A 16,060-nucleotide genomic window follows, 5' to 3' on the forward strand; every position below is an offset into this window, starting at 1 on the left:
AACATCACACATACTAACCTGAATCATCCTGTGATCCTGTGACTATTAGTTTGGGAAATTCGTACACATCTCCCCAGATAGATTGCCAGCTCTTTGATCGGTTCACTGCTGAAGGCAAAAGTAATTGTGGGACTCTTAAGGTGGACTTTAAAAGTCTGTCTTACCCAAAGAAGAACTTTGGAAAGTCTCGTGTCCAACGTATGAAAGAGGAGAGGGAGAACTCCCAGGCGGGAAGCTGTTAGCTACCTGAAAGGCGGTTGTAGCGAGGTGGGTGTGGGTCTCTTTTCCCGAGTAACAAGTGATAGGACGAGAGGAAACGGCCTCAAGTTGTGCCAGGGGAGGCTTAGATTGGATCTTAGGAAAAATTTCTTCACCGAAAGGGTTGTCAAGCATTGGGACAGGCTGCCCAGGGAAGTGGTTGAGCCACCATCCCTGGAGGTATTTTGAAGACCTGTAGAGTGTGGTGCTTAGGGAACGCGGTTTAGTGGTGGACTTGGCAGCGTTAGGTTTACAGTTGGACTCGATGATCTCAAAGGTCTTTTCCAGCCTAAACGATTCTATGATTCTATCCTCGTGGTTTTGGAAATGAGAATGTTTTTTACGTTAAAAACTTGTTTGTCTTTCCCCTTCTCCTAGACTGAAGGACTTAGCTGCGCTTGAAGGAGAACACTCATTATTACAGAGCGAGTTGGTAGTCGCAAGAGAGATGCTGGAGGAATCGCACCTTCAGAGGGATCTGCTGAAGCAAGAGAAACACGAGCTTACCGTGGCACTGGAAAAGGTATGGTCACCTTATTCCGAGGCAGCACTTGTGGGAGAGGCAGTTGTGATAGCAAGACCACCGCAGATGCTGTTTCTGGCAGTAGAAGACAGGGACAATGTTGTTGTCCTTCTTGGAAAATGGTGATCAGACCACAGAGGCTCTCCGGTGTAGTTAGTGCCCACGTGCTTGTTGGGAACGCTGAACTGGGAGTGTGCCAGAGACACAAGAGGGGATCTGGAGTTGCTGCTTGAGGTCGGGGATTTTCCTGTCTTTGTTGTCATGTTGTTCTTTTGTCTCTTCAGGCAGAGCAGTCAGTAGCAGAGTTGACAGGGGCTCAGAATAAGCTGACTGCTGAAATAGCCGATCTACACGTTGCAGCAGCGAACATGAGCAGCATCAATGAAGCTCTTGTGTTGGATAAGGTGCAGCTGAACAAACTTGTGTTGCAGGTGAGCAGAGTTGTCAAAGATCTTGCCAGGCATTTGTCTCCAGCTGCTGCTGCTTCTCAGACTTCTCGCCTTCGGACAGTATGACTGTCTGAATGTGGAAACGTTGCTCTTTTCTCTGTCGAAGCCAAAGCTCCTCCAGAGTAAATCTTACAGTTATTTTATTTCCTCTGTGCTTCTGTGATTGTAGCTGGAGCAAGAGCATGACGTTCTGTCAGGCAAAGTGGATGAGCTGGAGAGAGCAAAGATCTCTGGCCAGGAGAAGCTGAGCTTGTGTGAAAGAACAAATGAGGCGCTGAGCGCAGAGAAAGCCCACCTGGAGCAGCTGCTGAAGAAAGCAGAGGAGCAACAGGAGGGGCTGCAGGCAGAGCTGAGGATGCTGGCAGAGGAGAAGGCAGAAACCCAAGAGAAACTCAATGAGGTGAGACCACAAACCTGGTGCTTTCTGGGTGGGCTTTTGGCTGCTTGGCTCAGTGAAGCTGTATCTGTTGGATTCTGCAGTGTTTTTTGTCAAGGAGACACTTGGTAGCACTGGGGGTCAGGCGGCATTGTTTACTTCCTTCTGGAAATGTGTTGATGGCTTGCAGAGCTGTTGTGCAATTCTCTGGGTCGTCCTCTGCTTCTACAGATTCCTTTAATCCACCTGTCTGTGTTGGCCTCTTTTTTGGCTTTTGATAAGCTGCAGAGAGGTGATTTGCCTTGCCCACGAATCTGCGTGAGGCTACTACTCTCCACATGCGTCGAAAGAAGCAAACAGGGTAGCTCTTCACCCATTTTCTGAGGCCAAAACCCCCCGGGGCTGCATGTTTCTATTTATGCTTTTTGTTGTGAAGTCTGCAACTTTCCAAGCTCGGCTTGTTGGGGCCTAGAGGGCGGGACAAAGCGGCAAGTCAGTGTCTGCTGTCTTGTACTGCTAAGAACGGGAATGACATCCTGAAATGGTTGAAACTGTATTTTACCACCTACAGGCCGCTTTGAATTGCTAGATCCTCGTTAGGCTTTGAGGGAGAAGCTGAGAAAGAGGTGATCCCAGAAGACTGTTTACTCTGGACTAACTGGTTTTGGTAGAGTGGAAAAAGAGCTTGGGAGAATTGCATCGCTGGAGGAGACTAGGGAGTTTGCCATCATTTCAGTGTCGGCTTCCTAATGTACAGTCTTAGGTCTTATGGGGTAACTTTGAGAGGAGACTTGGTTGTTTCTGATGGTCTGTTCTCTGTTAGGCAGTCTTAGTTTTGGAGTACGTGGTCTGTTTGGCAAATACCCATCAGAGGTGTATTGGCATCACTGCAGAAGAAAGCTGAAAAATCACGGTTAGTCTTCAGGCTTGAATGCCAGCAAGGTCTATTGGACAACTTGTTTGTGTAAGACAAGTAAACAGTATTGTTGACATGAACTACTGTCCAAGTAGAGTCTACCATCTCTTTGGCCACACCAGCCGGACTTCCGTAAATCACTAAATGACACTGCTCACCACAAGGGCTGTTTCCCTGCCAAGGATCACCTCATTGCATCCAGCTGCTGTACACACTGAAGTAGGTGCGTGGTGGTGTTTTGTGACAAGGTGACGCTTTGATGTTGGTTTTTCTTCTTCTAGAAGGAGAAACCATGTGTATTTCCGCTTTGTTCGGCGAGCAAAGTTGCTCTTGCTCAACGGTTCCTGAAAATTTCCAGCACTGGCATAGATTCTGATAGAATTTTAGTTTGCAAGGTGGCAGTTGTGGAAGATGTGGTATTTTTCCATGAGAAGATGTAGTCTGGGGTGTGTACGTTTGTCCTGAAGGGGCCGTCTGGTCCCAGGCAACCCAGTAGGGCCTTACACATCGCTTTCAGGTTAACAGCCCTCGTGCCTTTTGGCAGCCCAGGGAGTTAGGGTGGCATGAAGCAGATGCTCTTAAACTTTCAGGCCAGAGTGCCGGAGCTCTCTCCTCTAGCTGATTCAGAAGTGGCACTGGCTGGCTCTGCACAGAACTCCAGAGAAAGGACTCTAACTGTATTTTGTCCCGCTTTCAGGTTCACCGCCAGCAAGAGTCAGCTAGCAGTGGTCTGGAGCAGTTGCGGCAGGAGTCCTCTCGCCAAGGGCAGGCACTGGCCAACGTCTCCAAAGAGAAGGAATTGCTGGTGCACGAGAAGGCTGCCCTAGAGGTGCAACTGGCAGCCACGGAGCAGGACAGACGAGGCCTTGCAGAGCAGCTGGCAGAGGCCAGGTAAAGGCAGGGGGGAGACCCTAGGCAGGAGATTATTTAATGTCTGTAATTATAGAGGTGATAATCATTACACGAGGATTCATTGCATCCTGTATGCTTTTCAGCTGTTTTCACCTTCCATGGACAGAAAATGGAAGAATCTCGAGAAAAAAAAAAACAAAACAAACAAAACCCCAAACCAGTACAGCATGGTTGGAATGTTATTTTTCTGACAGCTAAAGCTAACAAAGCTCTCCTGAGCCTGGGGCTCATGTTTATGCCCCCTTGCACGTTCCTGTGTGAAGTCCAAAGCAAGCCAGCGTTAATTCCTCAGTATCTGGTACCTTGGCTCTGCATTGAGTAGTAATTAAACCATGCAGATGTTTACTGAAACCCAAAGCTTCTCTCTGGTTTTGGTTTCTCGTTCTGCGCGTTTGAACTTGGATCTTTCCTTATCAAGTAGTTTGACAGGGGATCTTCAGAATTCAAGGCTATTACGTAGGGACATTGCGAGTAGGACACTGCCATTTAGGGTGAAGCTAGAGGCTCGTGCTGAAAATCTTGAGGGCCTACTGTTTCTAGTCTAACTCTTGTTACCTGTGGTGCAGGACCTAGAGTTGGTTACACCAGCAGCAGGGAAGCCTCTTTTGAATGCTCGCCAGTCTGCGGGAATTGTTGCCCATCATTGCTGTGTGGGTCCGGTACTCCCTACCACGTGCTGTTTTGAGATAGACATCATGGAGGAGTTTATGCAGGGAAGGAACAAGATCTTGTCCTTCTGCTGGGTCAGGTTTCTAAGATCACGTGTGTCAAGTTCTGCTTTTAAAAAGAAACAACCCCAAACTACCCAACGTATCGAGATGTTTGTCCTCCTCTCAGGTCTTTTTTAGAAGACTCCTGGCCTTGCAGAGCTGTACAAATGCGAGATTGTTTGTCATGCTTCTTGACTTTTACGCCTTACCACTCCAGAGTATGTTGTCAGCAAGGCTGATAAACACCATTTTGACTCAGTCTGTTTCTTGAGAGCTGCTGCTGCTGCTTCTGAGCTCCAGCTCCTCTTACTTGATCCAGCTGAATTATGTTCTGTCAATTATTGGGCTGCAGCAACTATTCTTGCCAGATGTTGTTCTCAAGAGCCTGTTGTTGTCGTCACAACAGTTTGGACTCTTATCTTCTCTGTTCTGTTTTAGAGACTGACTTTGGTTTATCCTTAAAATGGAGCATACTTACTTTGGACTGCCAGAGATTGGCGTAGTCAGAAATATGTGCTTGTTCTCCTTCTTGAAGATACATCCTCCATCGTCCATCAAAGCAGTGAAATCCTACTGTTGCGGGTCTTATTGTTGTACCACTCGGGTGCCCCTTTACCCTGAAGGATGTTCTCCTGGTTGCACGCCTGTTCTAGTGAGGCAGTGCTGTGTATGGTAGGAACCTGGCCCACAGGACGCCGTGTTAGATCAGGGAGGCAACTTCAGCTCCTGGTTGCAGAGTCCTGCGTGTCGTACGCAGCAGTCGGTTGAAGTCTATGGATGTAACAGTTTGCCTCCGCAGTACTACAACTTCCATTTTAAAGAGCGGCAAGTCATTGGGGCTACTGCCTGCTTAGTTAGCAAGGCTTAGAGAAAAGTAGCAAGTTTTTCTGGTGAACTTCCAAGAGTTTAAACTGAAGGCTACCTGTCTCTCCTTTCAGGTAGTCCTTGTTTAGGTAAAATCTGGTTCAGATTTCTTACAAATGCTGCTTACAAGCATGAGATTTTACTCTGTCATCTGATGTATTGCTTTAGTCCCTTTGAGATATAGGGAGTCTGGAAGATCACCTCCCTGTACGTACACTATGAACAGCATCAAAAAGTCACGAGTCAGCCAGGGAGATACTCTTACTCTGTGCCCCTGCCGAGCAACCTGGAAGTGACGATGAGCAAAGGGCTGTGAGCAGAGGCTGGGCTTTTGCTTGCTGGCACAGACTCTGTGAGCACAGCTACCCGTGCGTCATAGATCAGACAATAGCAATTTCAGATTTGGCTATGGAGATCAAATTCGGCTGGGCTTTCTGTGTTACGCTAGGTCATAAGTAAAGCCTGGGCAATCCCTCGGAGGGGCCTGCATTACTTTTTTAAATGGCAGAAATATGCCTTCTGTATACCAGTTTCCGTGCAACCCATTTTCCGTACTGCAGGGTAGGGATCTTGAAGCAGTTCCTACTGGACTAACTCCCTGTGGGCGTCAGGAGCAAGAAACTCATTTCTCTCCGTATTGGCGTCTTGTAGGTCCGGGAGGGAGACCCTGGAATGCAGCCTGCTTGAGGCTCAGCAGCGCTTATGTCAGCTGGAGATCGCCAGGAGTCAGCTTGAACTCCAACTTCAGACAGTCAGGCAGGCCAAGGAGGTGATACAAGGTGAGAGCCTCATGTGCTTTGTTTCTGGTGATCCCCCTGCCTAGGGAGGATGGTATAAAAACAGCTCTCTGTCTGCAGTGCTTCTAAGGAGTGAAGGAGCTGGGGACAGATCCCTCCTACACTGAAATTCAGATGGCTTAAGGTTAGTGAAGCCAGAACCGCTGTTTGTGTAGGCCCTGAATCTTGCCATTTGTCACGTTTGCAGGGGAAGTGAAGTGCCTTCAATGTGAGCTGGAAGCAGAGAGATCTCTCATGAAGCAGGAACGGGAAAACATGGCGCAGCAGCTCTTGCGGACAGAAGAGCAGTATAACGATACCCTCAAGCTTCGGGAAACGGATCACGAAGTGGAAATAAACAAGCTCCTGCAAGAGCTGGTAGGAAACAATATGCTTCTGAAGTCTTGAGGCAAGCTTTGTGGGCTAGCTTTAGAAGAATAATAGCCCGAGCGTGTGAAATGGCAGCAAGCGTCTGTCATAGGCCACACGTTGCCAGGCCAGGCAGCAGAGCCAACGGCTCGCACTTGAAAGCACGTGAAGACCCACGGGACTATGCCGGGACAGTAAATGCAAGCCACGGATTCCGTGTGGGCCTAAGACGAGTTGAGCAGAAGGTTGGGTGGTCCCCACCCAAGCCGTGGCAGTACAGGGGTAGGATCTTACCAGACTCCTGTCTACCGTGAAGTAGACTCCTAACTTTCCTGCCAACTGCAGTCGTGGGAACTTTGTTCCTTTCTTTCTGTCCTTTCCCGGTTGACAGAGGTGTTATCTTTGGGCTTAAAGCATACAGAACAGATGGAACAGCCCCTTGTTCCTGGTACTTGAGCTCGTGGCCCGTCTTGTGACTAGGGCATCGGGGTGCTGGCCCCTTTCTCACCCTGCAGTCCATCTGCATCTTTTCCTTGATGAGAATGGAGTTGAGCTTTGAAAATAGCGGCTCTGAGACTAGAGAGAAATCCCGTAGGCGAGAGGTGCTAGGAAACAGGCAGCCGCCAGAGAGGGGAAGGTAACATCTCCTCTTCTTCCACCAGCTGACTGTCCTTTTAAGTTCCTTGATAGGACATGATTTATGGAGGGCACAAAGCCACTACTGTGCGCTGTGGAGGTGGGGGTTTGTGGGAGGGATGAAGCTTCCCATTTTTTTGAGAAGCTTGGCTGGGACTCCATCCTGAAGTCTTCTTCTCCCCTCATCAGGCAAGCGAGCGGGAAGGGCACCATTCAGAGCTACAGGAGATGCTGGAGCAGTGGGAAAAGGAGAAGGCAGAGGCAGAAAGGGAGCACGAGAAGAAGCTCTTTGATATGAAGCAGAAAGTTGCTGCCATGCAAGCTCAACAAGAGGAGGAACGGACGAGAGTGGAAAGTGCCAAGCAAGAGGTAGAGACTGTGAAAGGAGAATTAGTGTGTTTTTTTTTTACTCTTCTGGGCTCCTTATTGGCAGTGCTTCTCTGGACACTGTCCGTCTGGGTAGAAGCGTCTCTTAGACACCCCTTTGTAAAGAGGCGCGATGCCTTGGCAGCCATGAGACCTTTGTGCCGTGAGGGACAGGGCCTGTAATGCGAGAGGCTACCAGAGTGTAGGTTTAAGAAAGGCAGGAAGCGCGTTGCAGCCTGAAGAGAACATGAACACCGTAACTGTGTCTGTGATCTGACCACTACTCCTTCAAGAGGGCACAGTGGGGTTCTAGAGGATGGTACCATGAAAACTCTACACGGTAGAGGTCCAAAAAAAACCCCAACCCCAACAACGGGAAATCCCATGTTGGGGTTGTTCTGTCTTCCCTTCCTCCCTCCCTATCAGAGAGAACATCGTCATGCCAGTGCCTAAATCATGGTTAGTCTGCACTTTAAATCCTGGCTGCAGTTCTGGCAGCTCCTCCCCAAAAGAACACGCTAGAGCTAGAAGAGGTTCGGAGAAGGGCAAAAAGGAAGACGGGACTGGCCGAGTAAGCTGGGAAAGACGCAACCGAAAGGGTGGCACAGGAAAGGTCTTACAACATCCCGAGAGGCAGGGAGGGAGGGGGCAGCCCCTGACTGCCACTGAAGCAGGAGTTCAAATCTAGTACGAAAAGCAAACGTACATGGGTGGAATTATTGAACCTCTTTGTCACTGTTTTGCAGCAGGAACGGGACAGACTGCGAGCAGTTAAAGAAGAACTGGTACGGGAGATGAAACTTCTTCAGGAATCGGTCACAGCCTCCGAAACCCGAGCAAATGCAGCAACAGATAGGAATCGCTGCCTTGAACAAGAACTTCAGACTACATTGTCTACCTTAAAAATCAAAACCGAGGAAGTGGAAACGCAGCGGGAGAAAATCCAGATGCTCCAAAAAGAGGCAGCACAGAGAAAAGCTTTGCAGGAGAGTCTCACTCATATGACTGCCATCCTGTCAGAGAGGGAGGGAGAAATGAAGTTGTACCAGGAACAGATGAGAATGCTGGAGAACCAGAAAGAAATGCATGAAGCTACTCTCAGTGAGGTTATCAAGGACATAACAGAGAAAACACAGAAGGTTGAATCCCAGCAAGAACAGATACAGGAGCTGGAGAAGCAGCAAGAAATCCTGAGGACTGCTGTCAGCAAGATGAGCAAAGAGCTGGAGGAGAGAGACCGGGAGATCCAATTCCAGGAGGAGAAAATAATGATTCTAGAACGAGATGGTGCATCACAAGTGAGAAATCTGCAGGTGGATCTTGATCATATGAAAGGAAACTTGAAGGAGAAGAATTTGGAGCTTCTGTCTCTGACCCAGCAGATCCAAGCGCTGGAAATGGAGAGAGAACAGGTGAAATCTCTGCACGCGAGCCTTGGACACCTGAGGGCAGTTCTTAAGGACAGAGAGAGCGAGTGTGATTCTCAAAGGGATCAGTTAAGACTCTTGCAGCAGTACAAGGACCAGCAAGAGGGCTACCTGCAAGAGCTTCGTGGTACACTAGAAAAGATGACCCTTTCTTTATCTGAAAAGGATCAAGAGCTTGAGTCGCAACAAAAGCAAACCCGGGAAGCTGAAGAAGTCATGGAAATGCAGTTAAGGACTGTCCGTGACCAACTGGAGCAGACCTTAGGAACCTTAAAAGAAAAGGACAGACTCCTAGACATCCAAAAGCAACAGGCAAGGAGCTATGCGGAAAAAACAGAAGAACAGATGAATGTCTTGCACAGAGACTTAGAATACGCTACAGCAGTACTGAAAGAAAAGGATTTAATGATTGAATCTCAGAAGGAACTGATTGAGACCTTCCAAAAACAAGAGCAAGACTCTGGACAGCAGAAGGAAATTCTGCAGCAGCTTCAAGTGGCACTGAAGGAAAAAGAACAAGAAATGTTATCCCTTAGAAAGCAATGTGAGGCGTGGAAGGAAAAGGAGGAAAAGCGTGAAGCTGAGCAAACAAATCTCCAAGCAACAAAGCTGACTCTGAAAGAAAGAGAGGAAAAGATAGAGGTTCTGGAGGAAGCTCTCTCTAAGCTTCAACAGCAAAAGGAGGAGGCAGCGATGCAGACCAAAGCCATACAGCAAAAACTAGAATACGCTGCATCTTCTCTGGAAGCGAGAGATCAAGAGATAGTGTCTTTGCAAGAGCACGTCCAGGAGCTTCGAGAGCAGAAGGAGTTAGAAGGCAAGCAGGCCAAGAGTCTAGAGCAGGATCTAGACAAAATGAGCCAAATCTTGAAGGAGAACCATTTGGAGTTCCTCAGGCAGACAGAGCAAATGAACATGTTCCGGCTTCGTGAAGAAAGCACGAAAGCAGCTCTAACATCATGCCAGCAGCAAGTGGATCTGCTTGAGCAAGCGGTGAGGAAGAGAGATGAAGACAATGAAACTCTCATGCAAAAAGTCCAGCGCCAAGAAGAAGAACTGAAGACCTTGCAGAATCTCCAGCTGCAGCTAACCAAGAAGAATGAAGAGGTTAGGCATGGCAGAGAGCCAGAGAAGCTCCTGGAAGAAGCCTTGCATGAGAAGGAGCAAGAGACCAAGGCTGAAGGTGAACTCAAAGAGTTAGAAGAGGAAGTAAGAGCTCTTCGGGAAGATCTCCAGCCTGTTCAGCCGACTCTGACAAAGAAGGATGAAGAGATCAAGAACCACAGAGACAGAGTCGGGTACTTAGAGAAGACTCTGAGAGAGAGAGAACAAGAGCTTAGGAGGCAGAGTGAGCTCTTGAAACAATTAACATCAGCTTTGCGATGGAAGGCTGGCGGGCAGACCCTGCAGAAACAAATCCAGAAACTCCAGAAATGGGAGGAAGAGGAAGCAGAGAAGAGGCGAGTTCTCCAGGAGAGAGACCGTTCCTTGCAAAGACAGAAGGAGCTGACGCAACAACTGGAGGATGAGCGGAAAGCCAAGGGGGAAGAGTTGGAGCGCACGATTGCTATTTTGAAGCAGACCGAGAGCAGAGAAGTCAAATGGAAAGAGAAGGCACAAGCACTGACTCTTGCCCTCACCAAGAGTGAAATGGCCAATGGGACTCTGAGGGAAGACATAGCCATCCTGCAGAGCATGGTTTCGGAGAGGGACACGGACCGGTTTCATCATCAGGTAGGCAGTGTGACTGATCGTCAGTCAACTAAAATGTCTAGAAAGGATTCTAATGATGATGCCCATAAAGATACGGGAATATATAGTCCCATAAATACATGACCTGCTTGGCCACAGAAACTGCGGTTGTAGCCAGCAGGCTTGCCTGTCTGCGTAGCTCAAGGCGTTCACCTGCTGAAATGTTTTCTGTCAGCCCCCGAACTACTGAAAGAACTACGGAGCTTGCTGTTAGAATTACCCCAAGCCCAAACGTTGGGGATGGGTAACTGGTTCTGTCCTGTGTAGGCAAGCTTAGCCGACGTGTCGTGGTTGGGGTTTGGCATGGAAAGGAAGGGGTACAGTTGACCAAACTAAGGGACTGACCTTAGCAGAATTTTGTAACGATGGTTGCACAGCAGCTACGCTGACGGTGCTTAGAGGATGCTTTCAGAGATGTCGATTTCGGAGGTACAGCTTTTCCAGTGTCTTAAAAATAACGGCATTCGTACCGTTGCCCGATCAGGCGAAGGGCTTCATTGCGCATTCAGGATGTACTTGTGCTGCGGTCCAAAAGGCCGGAAGGCAAATCTGTGTGGATTTCCCCACGGCGATGGGGAGGAGGGCCCCTAGGAAGAGAGTGTGTTGTTTTGGCCCGTCAAGCAGGAGGAGCAGAAGGGACTTGGCACTGTCCGTTCCCGAGCCCGGTCACTCTCCCCGACTTGTCGATTCTGTCCCTCCTAACCTTTATGGGGCACCAGCTCACATAAACTCCTCTCTGTATACCCAGCAGGCTATTGCAGAAGGGGAGCAGCTATCATGGCTCTCGGAGAAGAGGCTTCTGTCACAGCAGCTGGAATGTCTGCAGCGAGCAGTTGCAAGACTGGAACTGGAGAAGGCGGAGCTGAAGCAACTCAATGCTGAGCTCAGGAGGACTCTCGAGCAGGTAAAACAGGCTTTCGCTGCCTCTGCAAAGCCTCACGGTCCTCTGGATCACACCCCATTTCCACAGACAGCACTTTGGAGTCCTCTGCTTGTTTCCTTCCCTCTCCCACTTCCCCCTGTGGACGCACGCTTTTGTATTTTCTCTCTCTTCTGGCCCCCCGTTGCCTTCACAAATGCGCATGTGCTCCGGTCCCACCCTTCTTGCCCCAGTGTCCCCATACACGCACGTTTGACGCTCTTGTGTCAGGAGCTGTTTCCTCTTGCTCTTTCTGTTCCATAGCCTACTTGGAGTGCTTTTTGCCCGCAGCATTCTCTGGGGCAATTAGCAGCCTCTGAGCAGAGCAGAAATCTCCTTGCCATGATGTCCAGAGCTCCTTTTGCTCCTTGTTTGGTGGCAGGTTTCTGTGACCCTTTCTCCTATCACCAACGTGCAGGTGGAACGTGAGCGGAGGAGACTGAAGAGATACCACAGTGGTCGGATGCTGCCGGATGCCTGCGGATTTTCGCTTGCTGACCAGCACAAGATGGCTGCTTCTAGACAAGTGAGAACAGAATCTTCCTTGGTGGGAGGAGGGTCTGGCCATACAGAGGAACAGTGGCAAATCCCAGTGGCAGCATCCCCCCAGTATAGACCCAAGAGAAGTGGAACGTAGACCATGGCCCTGGCCAAACTGGAGACCAAAAGGAAATCCTTGCATTTTCTTCACAGGAGGAGTCTCACGCTCGCTGCAGTCGTCGATTAGCTGAGTTGCAGAACCAGGTGAGGAGTAGGAAAGCTCTCGTCAAAAGCTGCCGTGGCTGTACTGAGGGGCACAGCTTTGCACGATGCTACAGCCCGAGTTTTGTTTGGCTGTCGGGAAGTGAGTACACCAGGCAGTGGAAATACCCAGTCAGTCAGACACATCTGTTGGCCATGGCCAAACAACATCATGCACCTAGGTCTAAGTCTCTGGCTTGCCTAGAGGTCAGGCGTGGTGGGAGAGGGATTGGAGGAAGTGCAGAGAACTGGCACTCGCCTCAATATAGAGAAGATTCTAAGGATGTTCCCCTTGAGTCTTACTCATCTTGATGACAGCTTCCATTTTCCCTTGACTCCGTTAACGGTAGAGCTTGCACTCTATCAGAGCTCCAGGGATCTGAGGCAGCGCCAGAGCTTACAGCCTTCGGGCAACCGTTAGTCTCCTATTGCTATGCTGTGCTAATCACGATCCCAGTATCGGACCGAGTCGGAGACCTAAGCACAGCGTGGACGCTTGTTTTATCAGTGTAAGAACGTACATCCCAGCTCCTGAACCCTATCGCATCCCTTGACAGCGGTACTGGCAGTAGCAGCAGTCACCAGGCTCCTCTTCCACGTGCTTTTAAGGGTCTGGTACGCCCTGGTCTCCCTGAGGAGGTGAATCTTTGCAGGTGTTCAGGGCAAACTGCCTGTAAGATGTGTGCGAGTAAAGTACACGGTGCTCAGCTCTGGCAAGTGAGCCGAGCATACCGCTGAAACCATCAAGTTATACCTTAAAAGGGTGTTTTCACCAGGAAGCCTCAGCGCCTGAAGTTCTGTTGCTACAGATAACGGGTTGAACCCCCTTCCCCCTGTGACGGTTGTGTCTGCCTGCACTGTGGACCTACCCGCTGTTGCCAGGAAATAATAAGAGTTTGAGGATTTTGAAGGCCTCAGCAGTCCTTTAAGGCTCCTTTGCCCCCTGGGCTGTGTTCATCAGATTATGCTCTGCTCATTCGTGAAATGCTCTGAAGTTAGGAAGAGTGAGAGTTTTCTCCCGTTTCATGTGCTAGCTGTCAGGTCCCTAAAGTAGATCGTAACCGAACGGTTCTTCACTACCTTGTGTAAGCAGCAGTCCTCCTGCTGAGGAGAAAGCATGTGGAACTAAGGTGGCAGTAGCCCAAATCTCTCCTTTGAAAAAAAAGGGTTGGGTTACGAAATCCTGTAGAAACCTCTCTCTTTAATATGCATGTCATGTCTCGGTGTTGTGCCTTGTGAATGGTATGCCAGAAAGAAACTCGGAATTGTCGGTAATCTGAGCTCAGTTCAGGGTGGCTCTGGCAACCTGTTAGTTCCCATTCCCCAAGGACAACGTGTTTGTCAGGGCTGGAGTTGGAGGGTGCGTCTTTCCTGACGGCCGCATCTGTGGAGCTGCGGATGGTCCTAAGAGCGTGGGCTTGTCTGAGCTCGGCCTTTTGCCTCTTTCAGGTGTCCCTTCTGCAGACGCAGCTGGCAGAAGAACGAAAATACAAGCAGGACTATATCGAGTGCTGTGCCAAGACCAGCCAGGAGCTGTCAGACCTTCACCAAGAGCTGTCTCGCTCCTTAGCAGCTGTGGTCAGGGAGCCCAAAGCTGCTGTTCTGGAAGCAGAGGCTCGGAAGCTGGGTCAGCCTCTCTGAACCTTCTTTTCCTGTAGAAGAGCAGCTGCAGCATCCCGGCATTCCAGCCTGGTGCCCTTCCCGGAAACGTGTTATGTTTTGCTGTGGGAAATGGGGGTACATCTGTTCTGTTTGCGTTGGGAAGCATTTCCTAGCGACACGGATTTTAAAAATTATTTTTTTTAATAAAAGAGATTTTGCAGGACTGCCCTTTTCCAACGGGGGTGTATTGGTTCTGTTTACGTTCGCAAGCATTGCCTAGTGCCAGCGATGTTTAAAATTTTTTTTTAATCAAAGAGATTTTGCAGGACTGCACTTTTTTAGTGGGAAGCAGCAAGGGCTAGGCAAGCCTGGGGCTTAGGCAAAGCTTGTACTCTCTTTTTCACTTGCACAAGTAAGCTGTTCCGAGCTGCTGTACGATGTAACCTCTTGAGTTCGGAAGGGCTCTTCCCTGGGCCGAGAGAGGGAAACCCGGAGGTGGGAGCAAGAGGAAGGGGTGAAGGGCGCAGGCCAGGGATGGGAGGTGGGGCGAGAGCGCGGCGTTTTTTCCCTCCCTTTCCTCCCTTTTTCCGTCTTTTCCTTCCTTTTTCCTTCCGTGCTTCGGCACAAGGAGCGCCGGTCCTCTCCCGAGGTGATTTGCTTTCAGCTTTGTTGCTGCGACAGCCAGCCTGAGGGACAGCTCGGTTGTTCTCCGAAGGGAGGGCGGGGGTCACAAACGCCAGCCCTTGCCAAGCTGGAGGCAGGGGATGGGATGGGATGGGATGGGATGGGATGGGATGGGGCTGAGGCGGGACTGAGGCGAGGCGAGGCGGGCTGAGGCGGGGCTGAGGCGGGCCTGAGGCGGGGCTGAGGCGGGACTGAGGCCGACTGAGGCGGGACTGAGGCGGGGCTGAGGCGGGACTGAGGCGGGGCTGAGGCGGGACTGAGGCGGGACTGAGGCGAGGCGAGGCGGGCTGAGGCGGGGCTGAGGCGAGGCGGGCCTGAGGCGGGCCTGAGGCGGGCCTGAGGCGGGCCTGAGGCGGGGCTGAGGCGGGACTGAGGCCGACTGAGGCGGGACTGAGGCGGGGCTGAGGCGGGACTGAGGCGGGGCTGAGGCGGGACTGAGGCGGGGCTGAGGCGAGGCGGGCCTGAGGCGGGCCTGAGGCGGGCCTGAGGCGGGCCTGAGGCGGGGCTGAGGCGGGGCTGAGGCCGACTGAGGCGGGCCTGAGGCCGACTGAGGCGGGACTGAGGCGGGCTGAGGCGGGACTGAGGCGGGCCTGAGGCGAGGCGGGCTGAGGCGGGACTGAGGCCGACTGAGGCGGGACTGAGGCGGGCTGAGGCGGGACTGAGGCGTGACTGAGGCGAGGCGAGGCGGGCTGAGGCGGGGCTGAGGCGAGGCGGGCTGAGGCGGGACCGGCGGGTCTGACGGCGGTTCGCGTCTCCCCGGCAGTGACGGTTGTCAGCGGGCTCATCATGGTGCTGCTTTTCTTCTCGGAGCTGCAGTACTACCTCACCAAGGAGGTGAGTGAGTGGCGGCGGCGGCGGCGGAGGCCCGGCCCGGCCCGGCCCCGCGGTGCTGCTTCTGGCCGGGGCGGCCCTGCGGCCCGGGGCGGCCTGCCGTGCCCCCGCACCCCCGCCGAGCCGCCGCCTCCTCCGCCGCCTCCTCCGCCGCCTCCTGCGGGCTGCCCACGCGGCAGCTTCACCCGCCGCAGATCTGCGTGGGGTTTTTTTCTTTCTCCGAGCTGGTGGCCTTGAGGCCGGGAGCGGGCTGCCCTCCCCCGAAAGCCGCTTGGCGCCAAGGGTGGCTTGTGGCTTCCTGTACCGCGGTGGCAGGAGAGCGTCTCAAAGGCTCTTCTCGCTGCCTCTGCCGCCTACGAGCAGGCCATGCAAAGGAAAGCAAGGAAGCGCGGGAGCCCCCGTCCCCACCCCAGGTTCTAAGATTCCCAAGTTACTACCTTTCTTAAAAGAAAGCGTTAGAAATGGCAAGCGCTTGGCTGCGGTGGGAGGCAGCAGCTCAGGTGTCTCTTGAATCCCACCTCTTAAAAATCAGCTGGTGAGCCAGAGCAGTCGCGGGAAAGAAAGAGGCCTTTTGATGGGCTTCCGAGTGAAACAGGACTCTCCGTTTTTCCCTTGTTCCTAGGTTCATCCGGAACTGCGCCTTGACAAATCAAGGGGAGCTAAACCGAAGACCAGTCTCGATGTTCTTCTTCCGCACGTGCCTTGTGCTTGTGAGTCAGCCGTCTGAACGTTGGGGATAATTTGCATACTTGCCGAGGGCCCGACAGGCTCGGTGTGCCCGGTGCTTCCGAGTGCTGCGCTGCTGCCTGGGCCACGGGCAGGGAGGAATTGGTGATCCCTGGTGGTTACGCAGCGGTTCCAGCCAGGCCCGCTGGGCGCTTAAACCGGCGCTTCCAGGCAGGCTGTATTACCTTTTGAGATGATACGTGAGGCTCAGGTATAAACCCGC

At 51.6% G+C, this 16,060-nt stretch overlaps 1 protein-coding gene across 1 annotated transcript; it reads left to right on the forward strand.

Annotated features, from left to right (window-relative positions):
- Positions 1–1,055: 1,055 nt before the first annotated feature.
- LOC142037627 (uncharacterized) lies at positions 1,056–10,433 on the forward strand. The gene is made up of 7 exons (XM_075042095.1): positions 1,056–1,212; positions 1,400–1,630; positions 3,220–3,413; positions 5,660–5,787; positions 5,966–6,162; positions 6,979–7,158; positions 7,902–10,433. The coding sequence occupies exons 1-7, from the start codon at positions 1,150–1,152 to the stop codon at positions 10,416–10,418; spliced, it is 3,510 nt and encodes a 1,169-aa protein (XP_074898196.1). The 5' UTR covers positions 1,056–1,149; the 3' UTR covers positions 10,419–10,433.
- The last annotated feature ends 5,627 nt before the right edge of the window (positions 10,434–16,060 follow it).

The sequence above is a fragment of the Buteo buteo genome, chromosome 2 (genome assembly GCF_964188355.1).
Source record: "Buteo buteo chromosome 2, bButBut1.hap1.1, whole genome shotgun sequence".
Taxonomy (NCBI): Eukaryota; Metazoa; Chordata; class Aves; order Accipitriformes; family Accipitridae; genus Buteo; species Buteo buteo.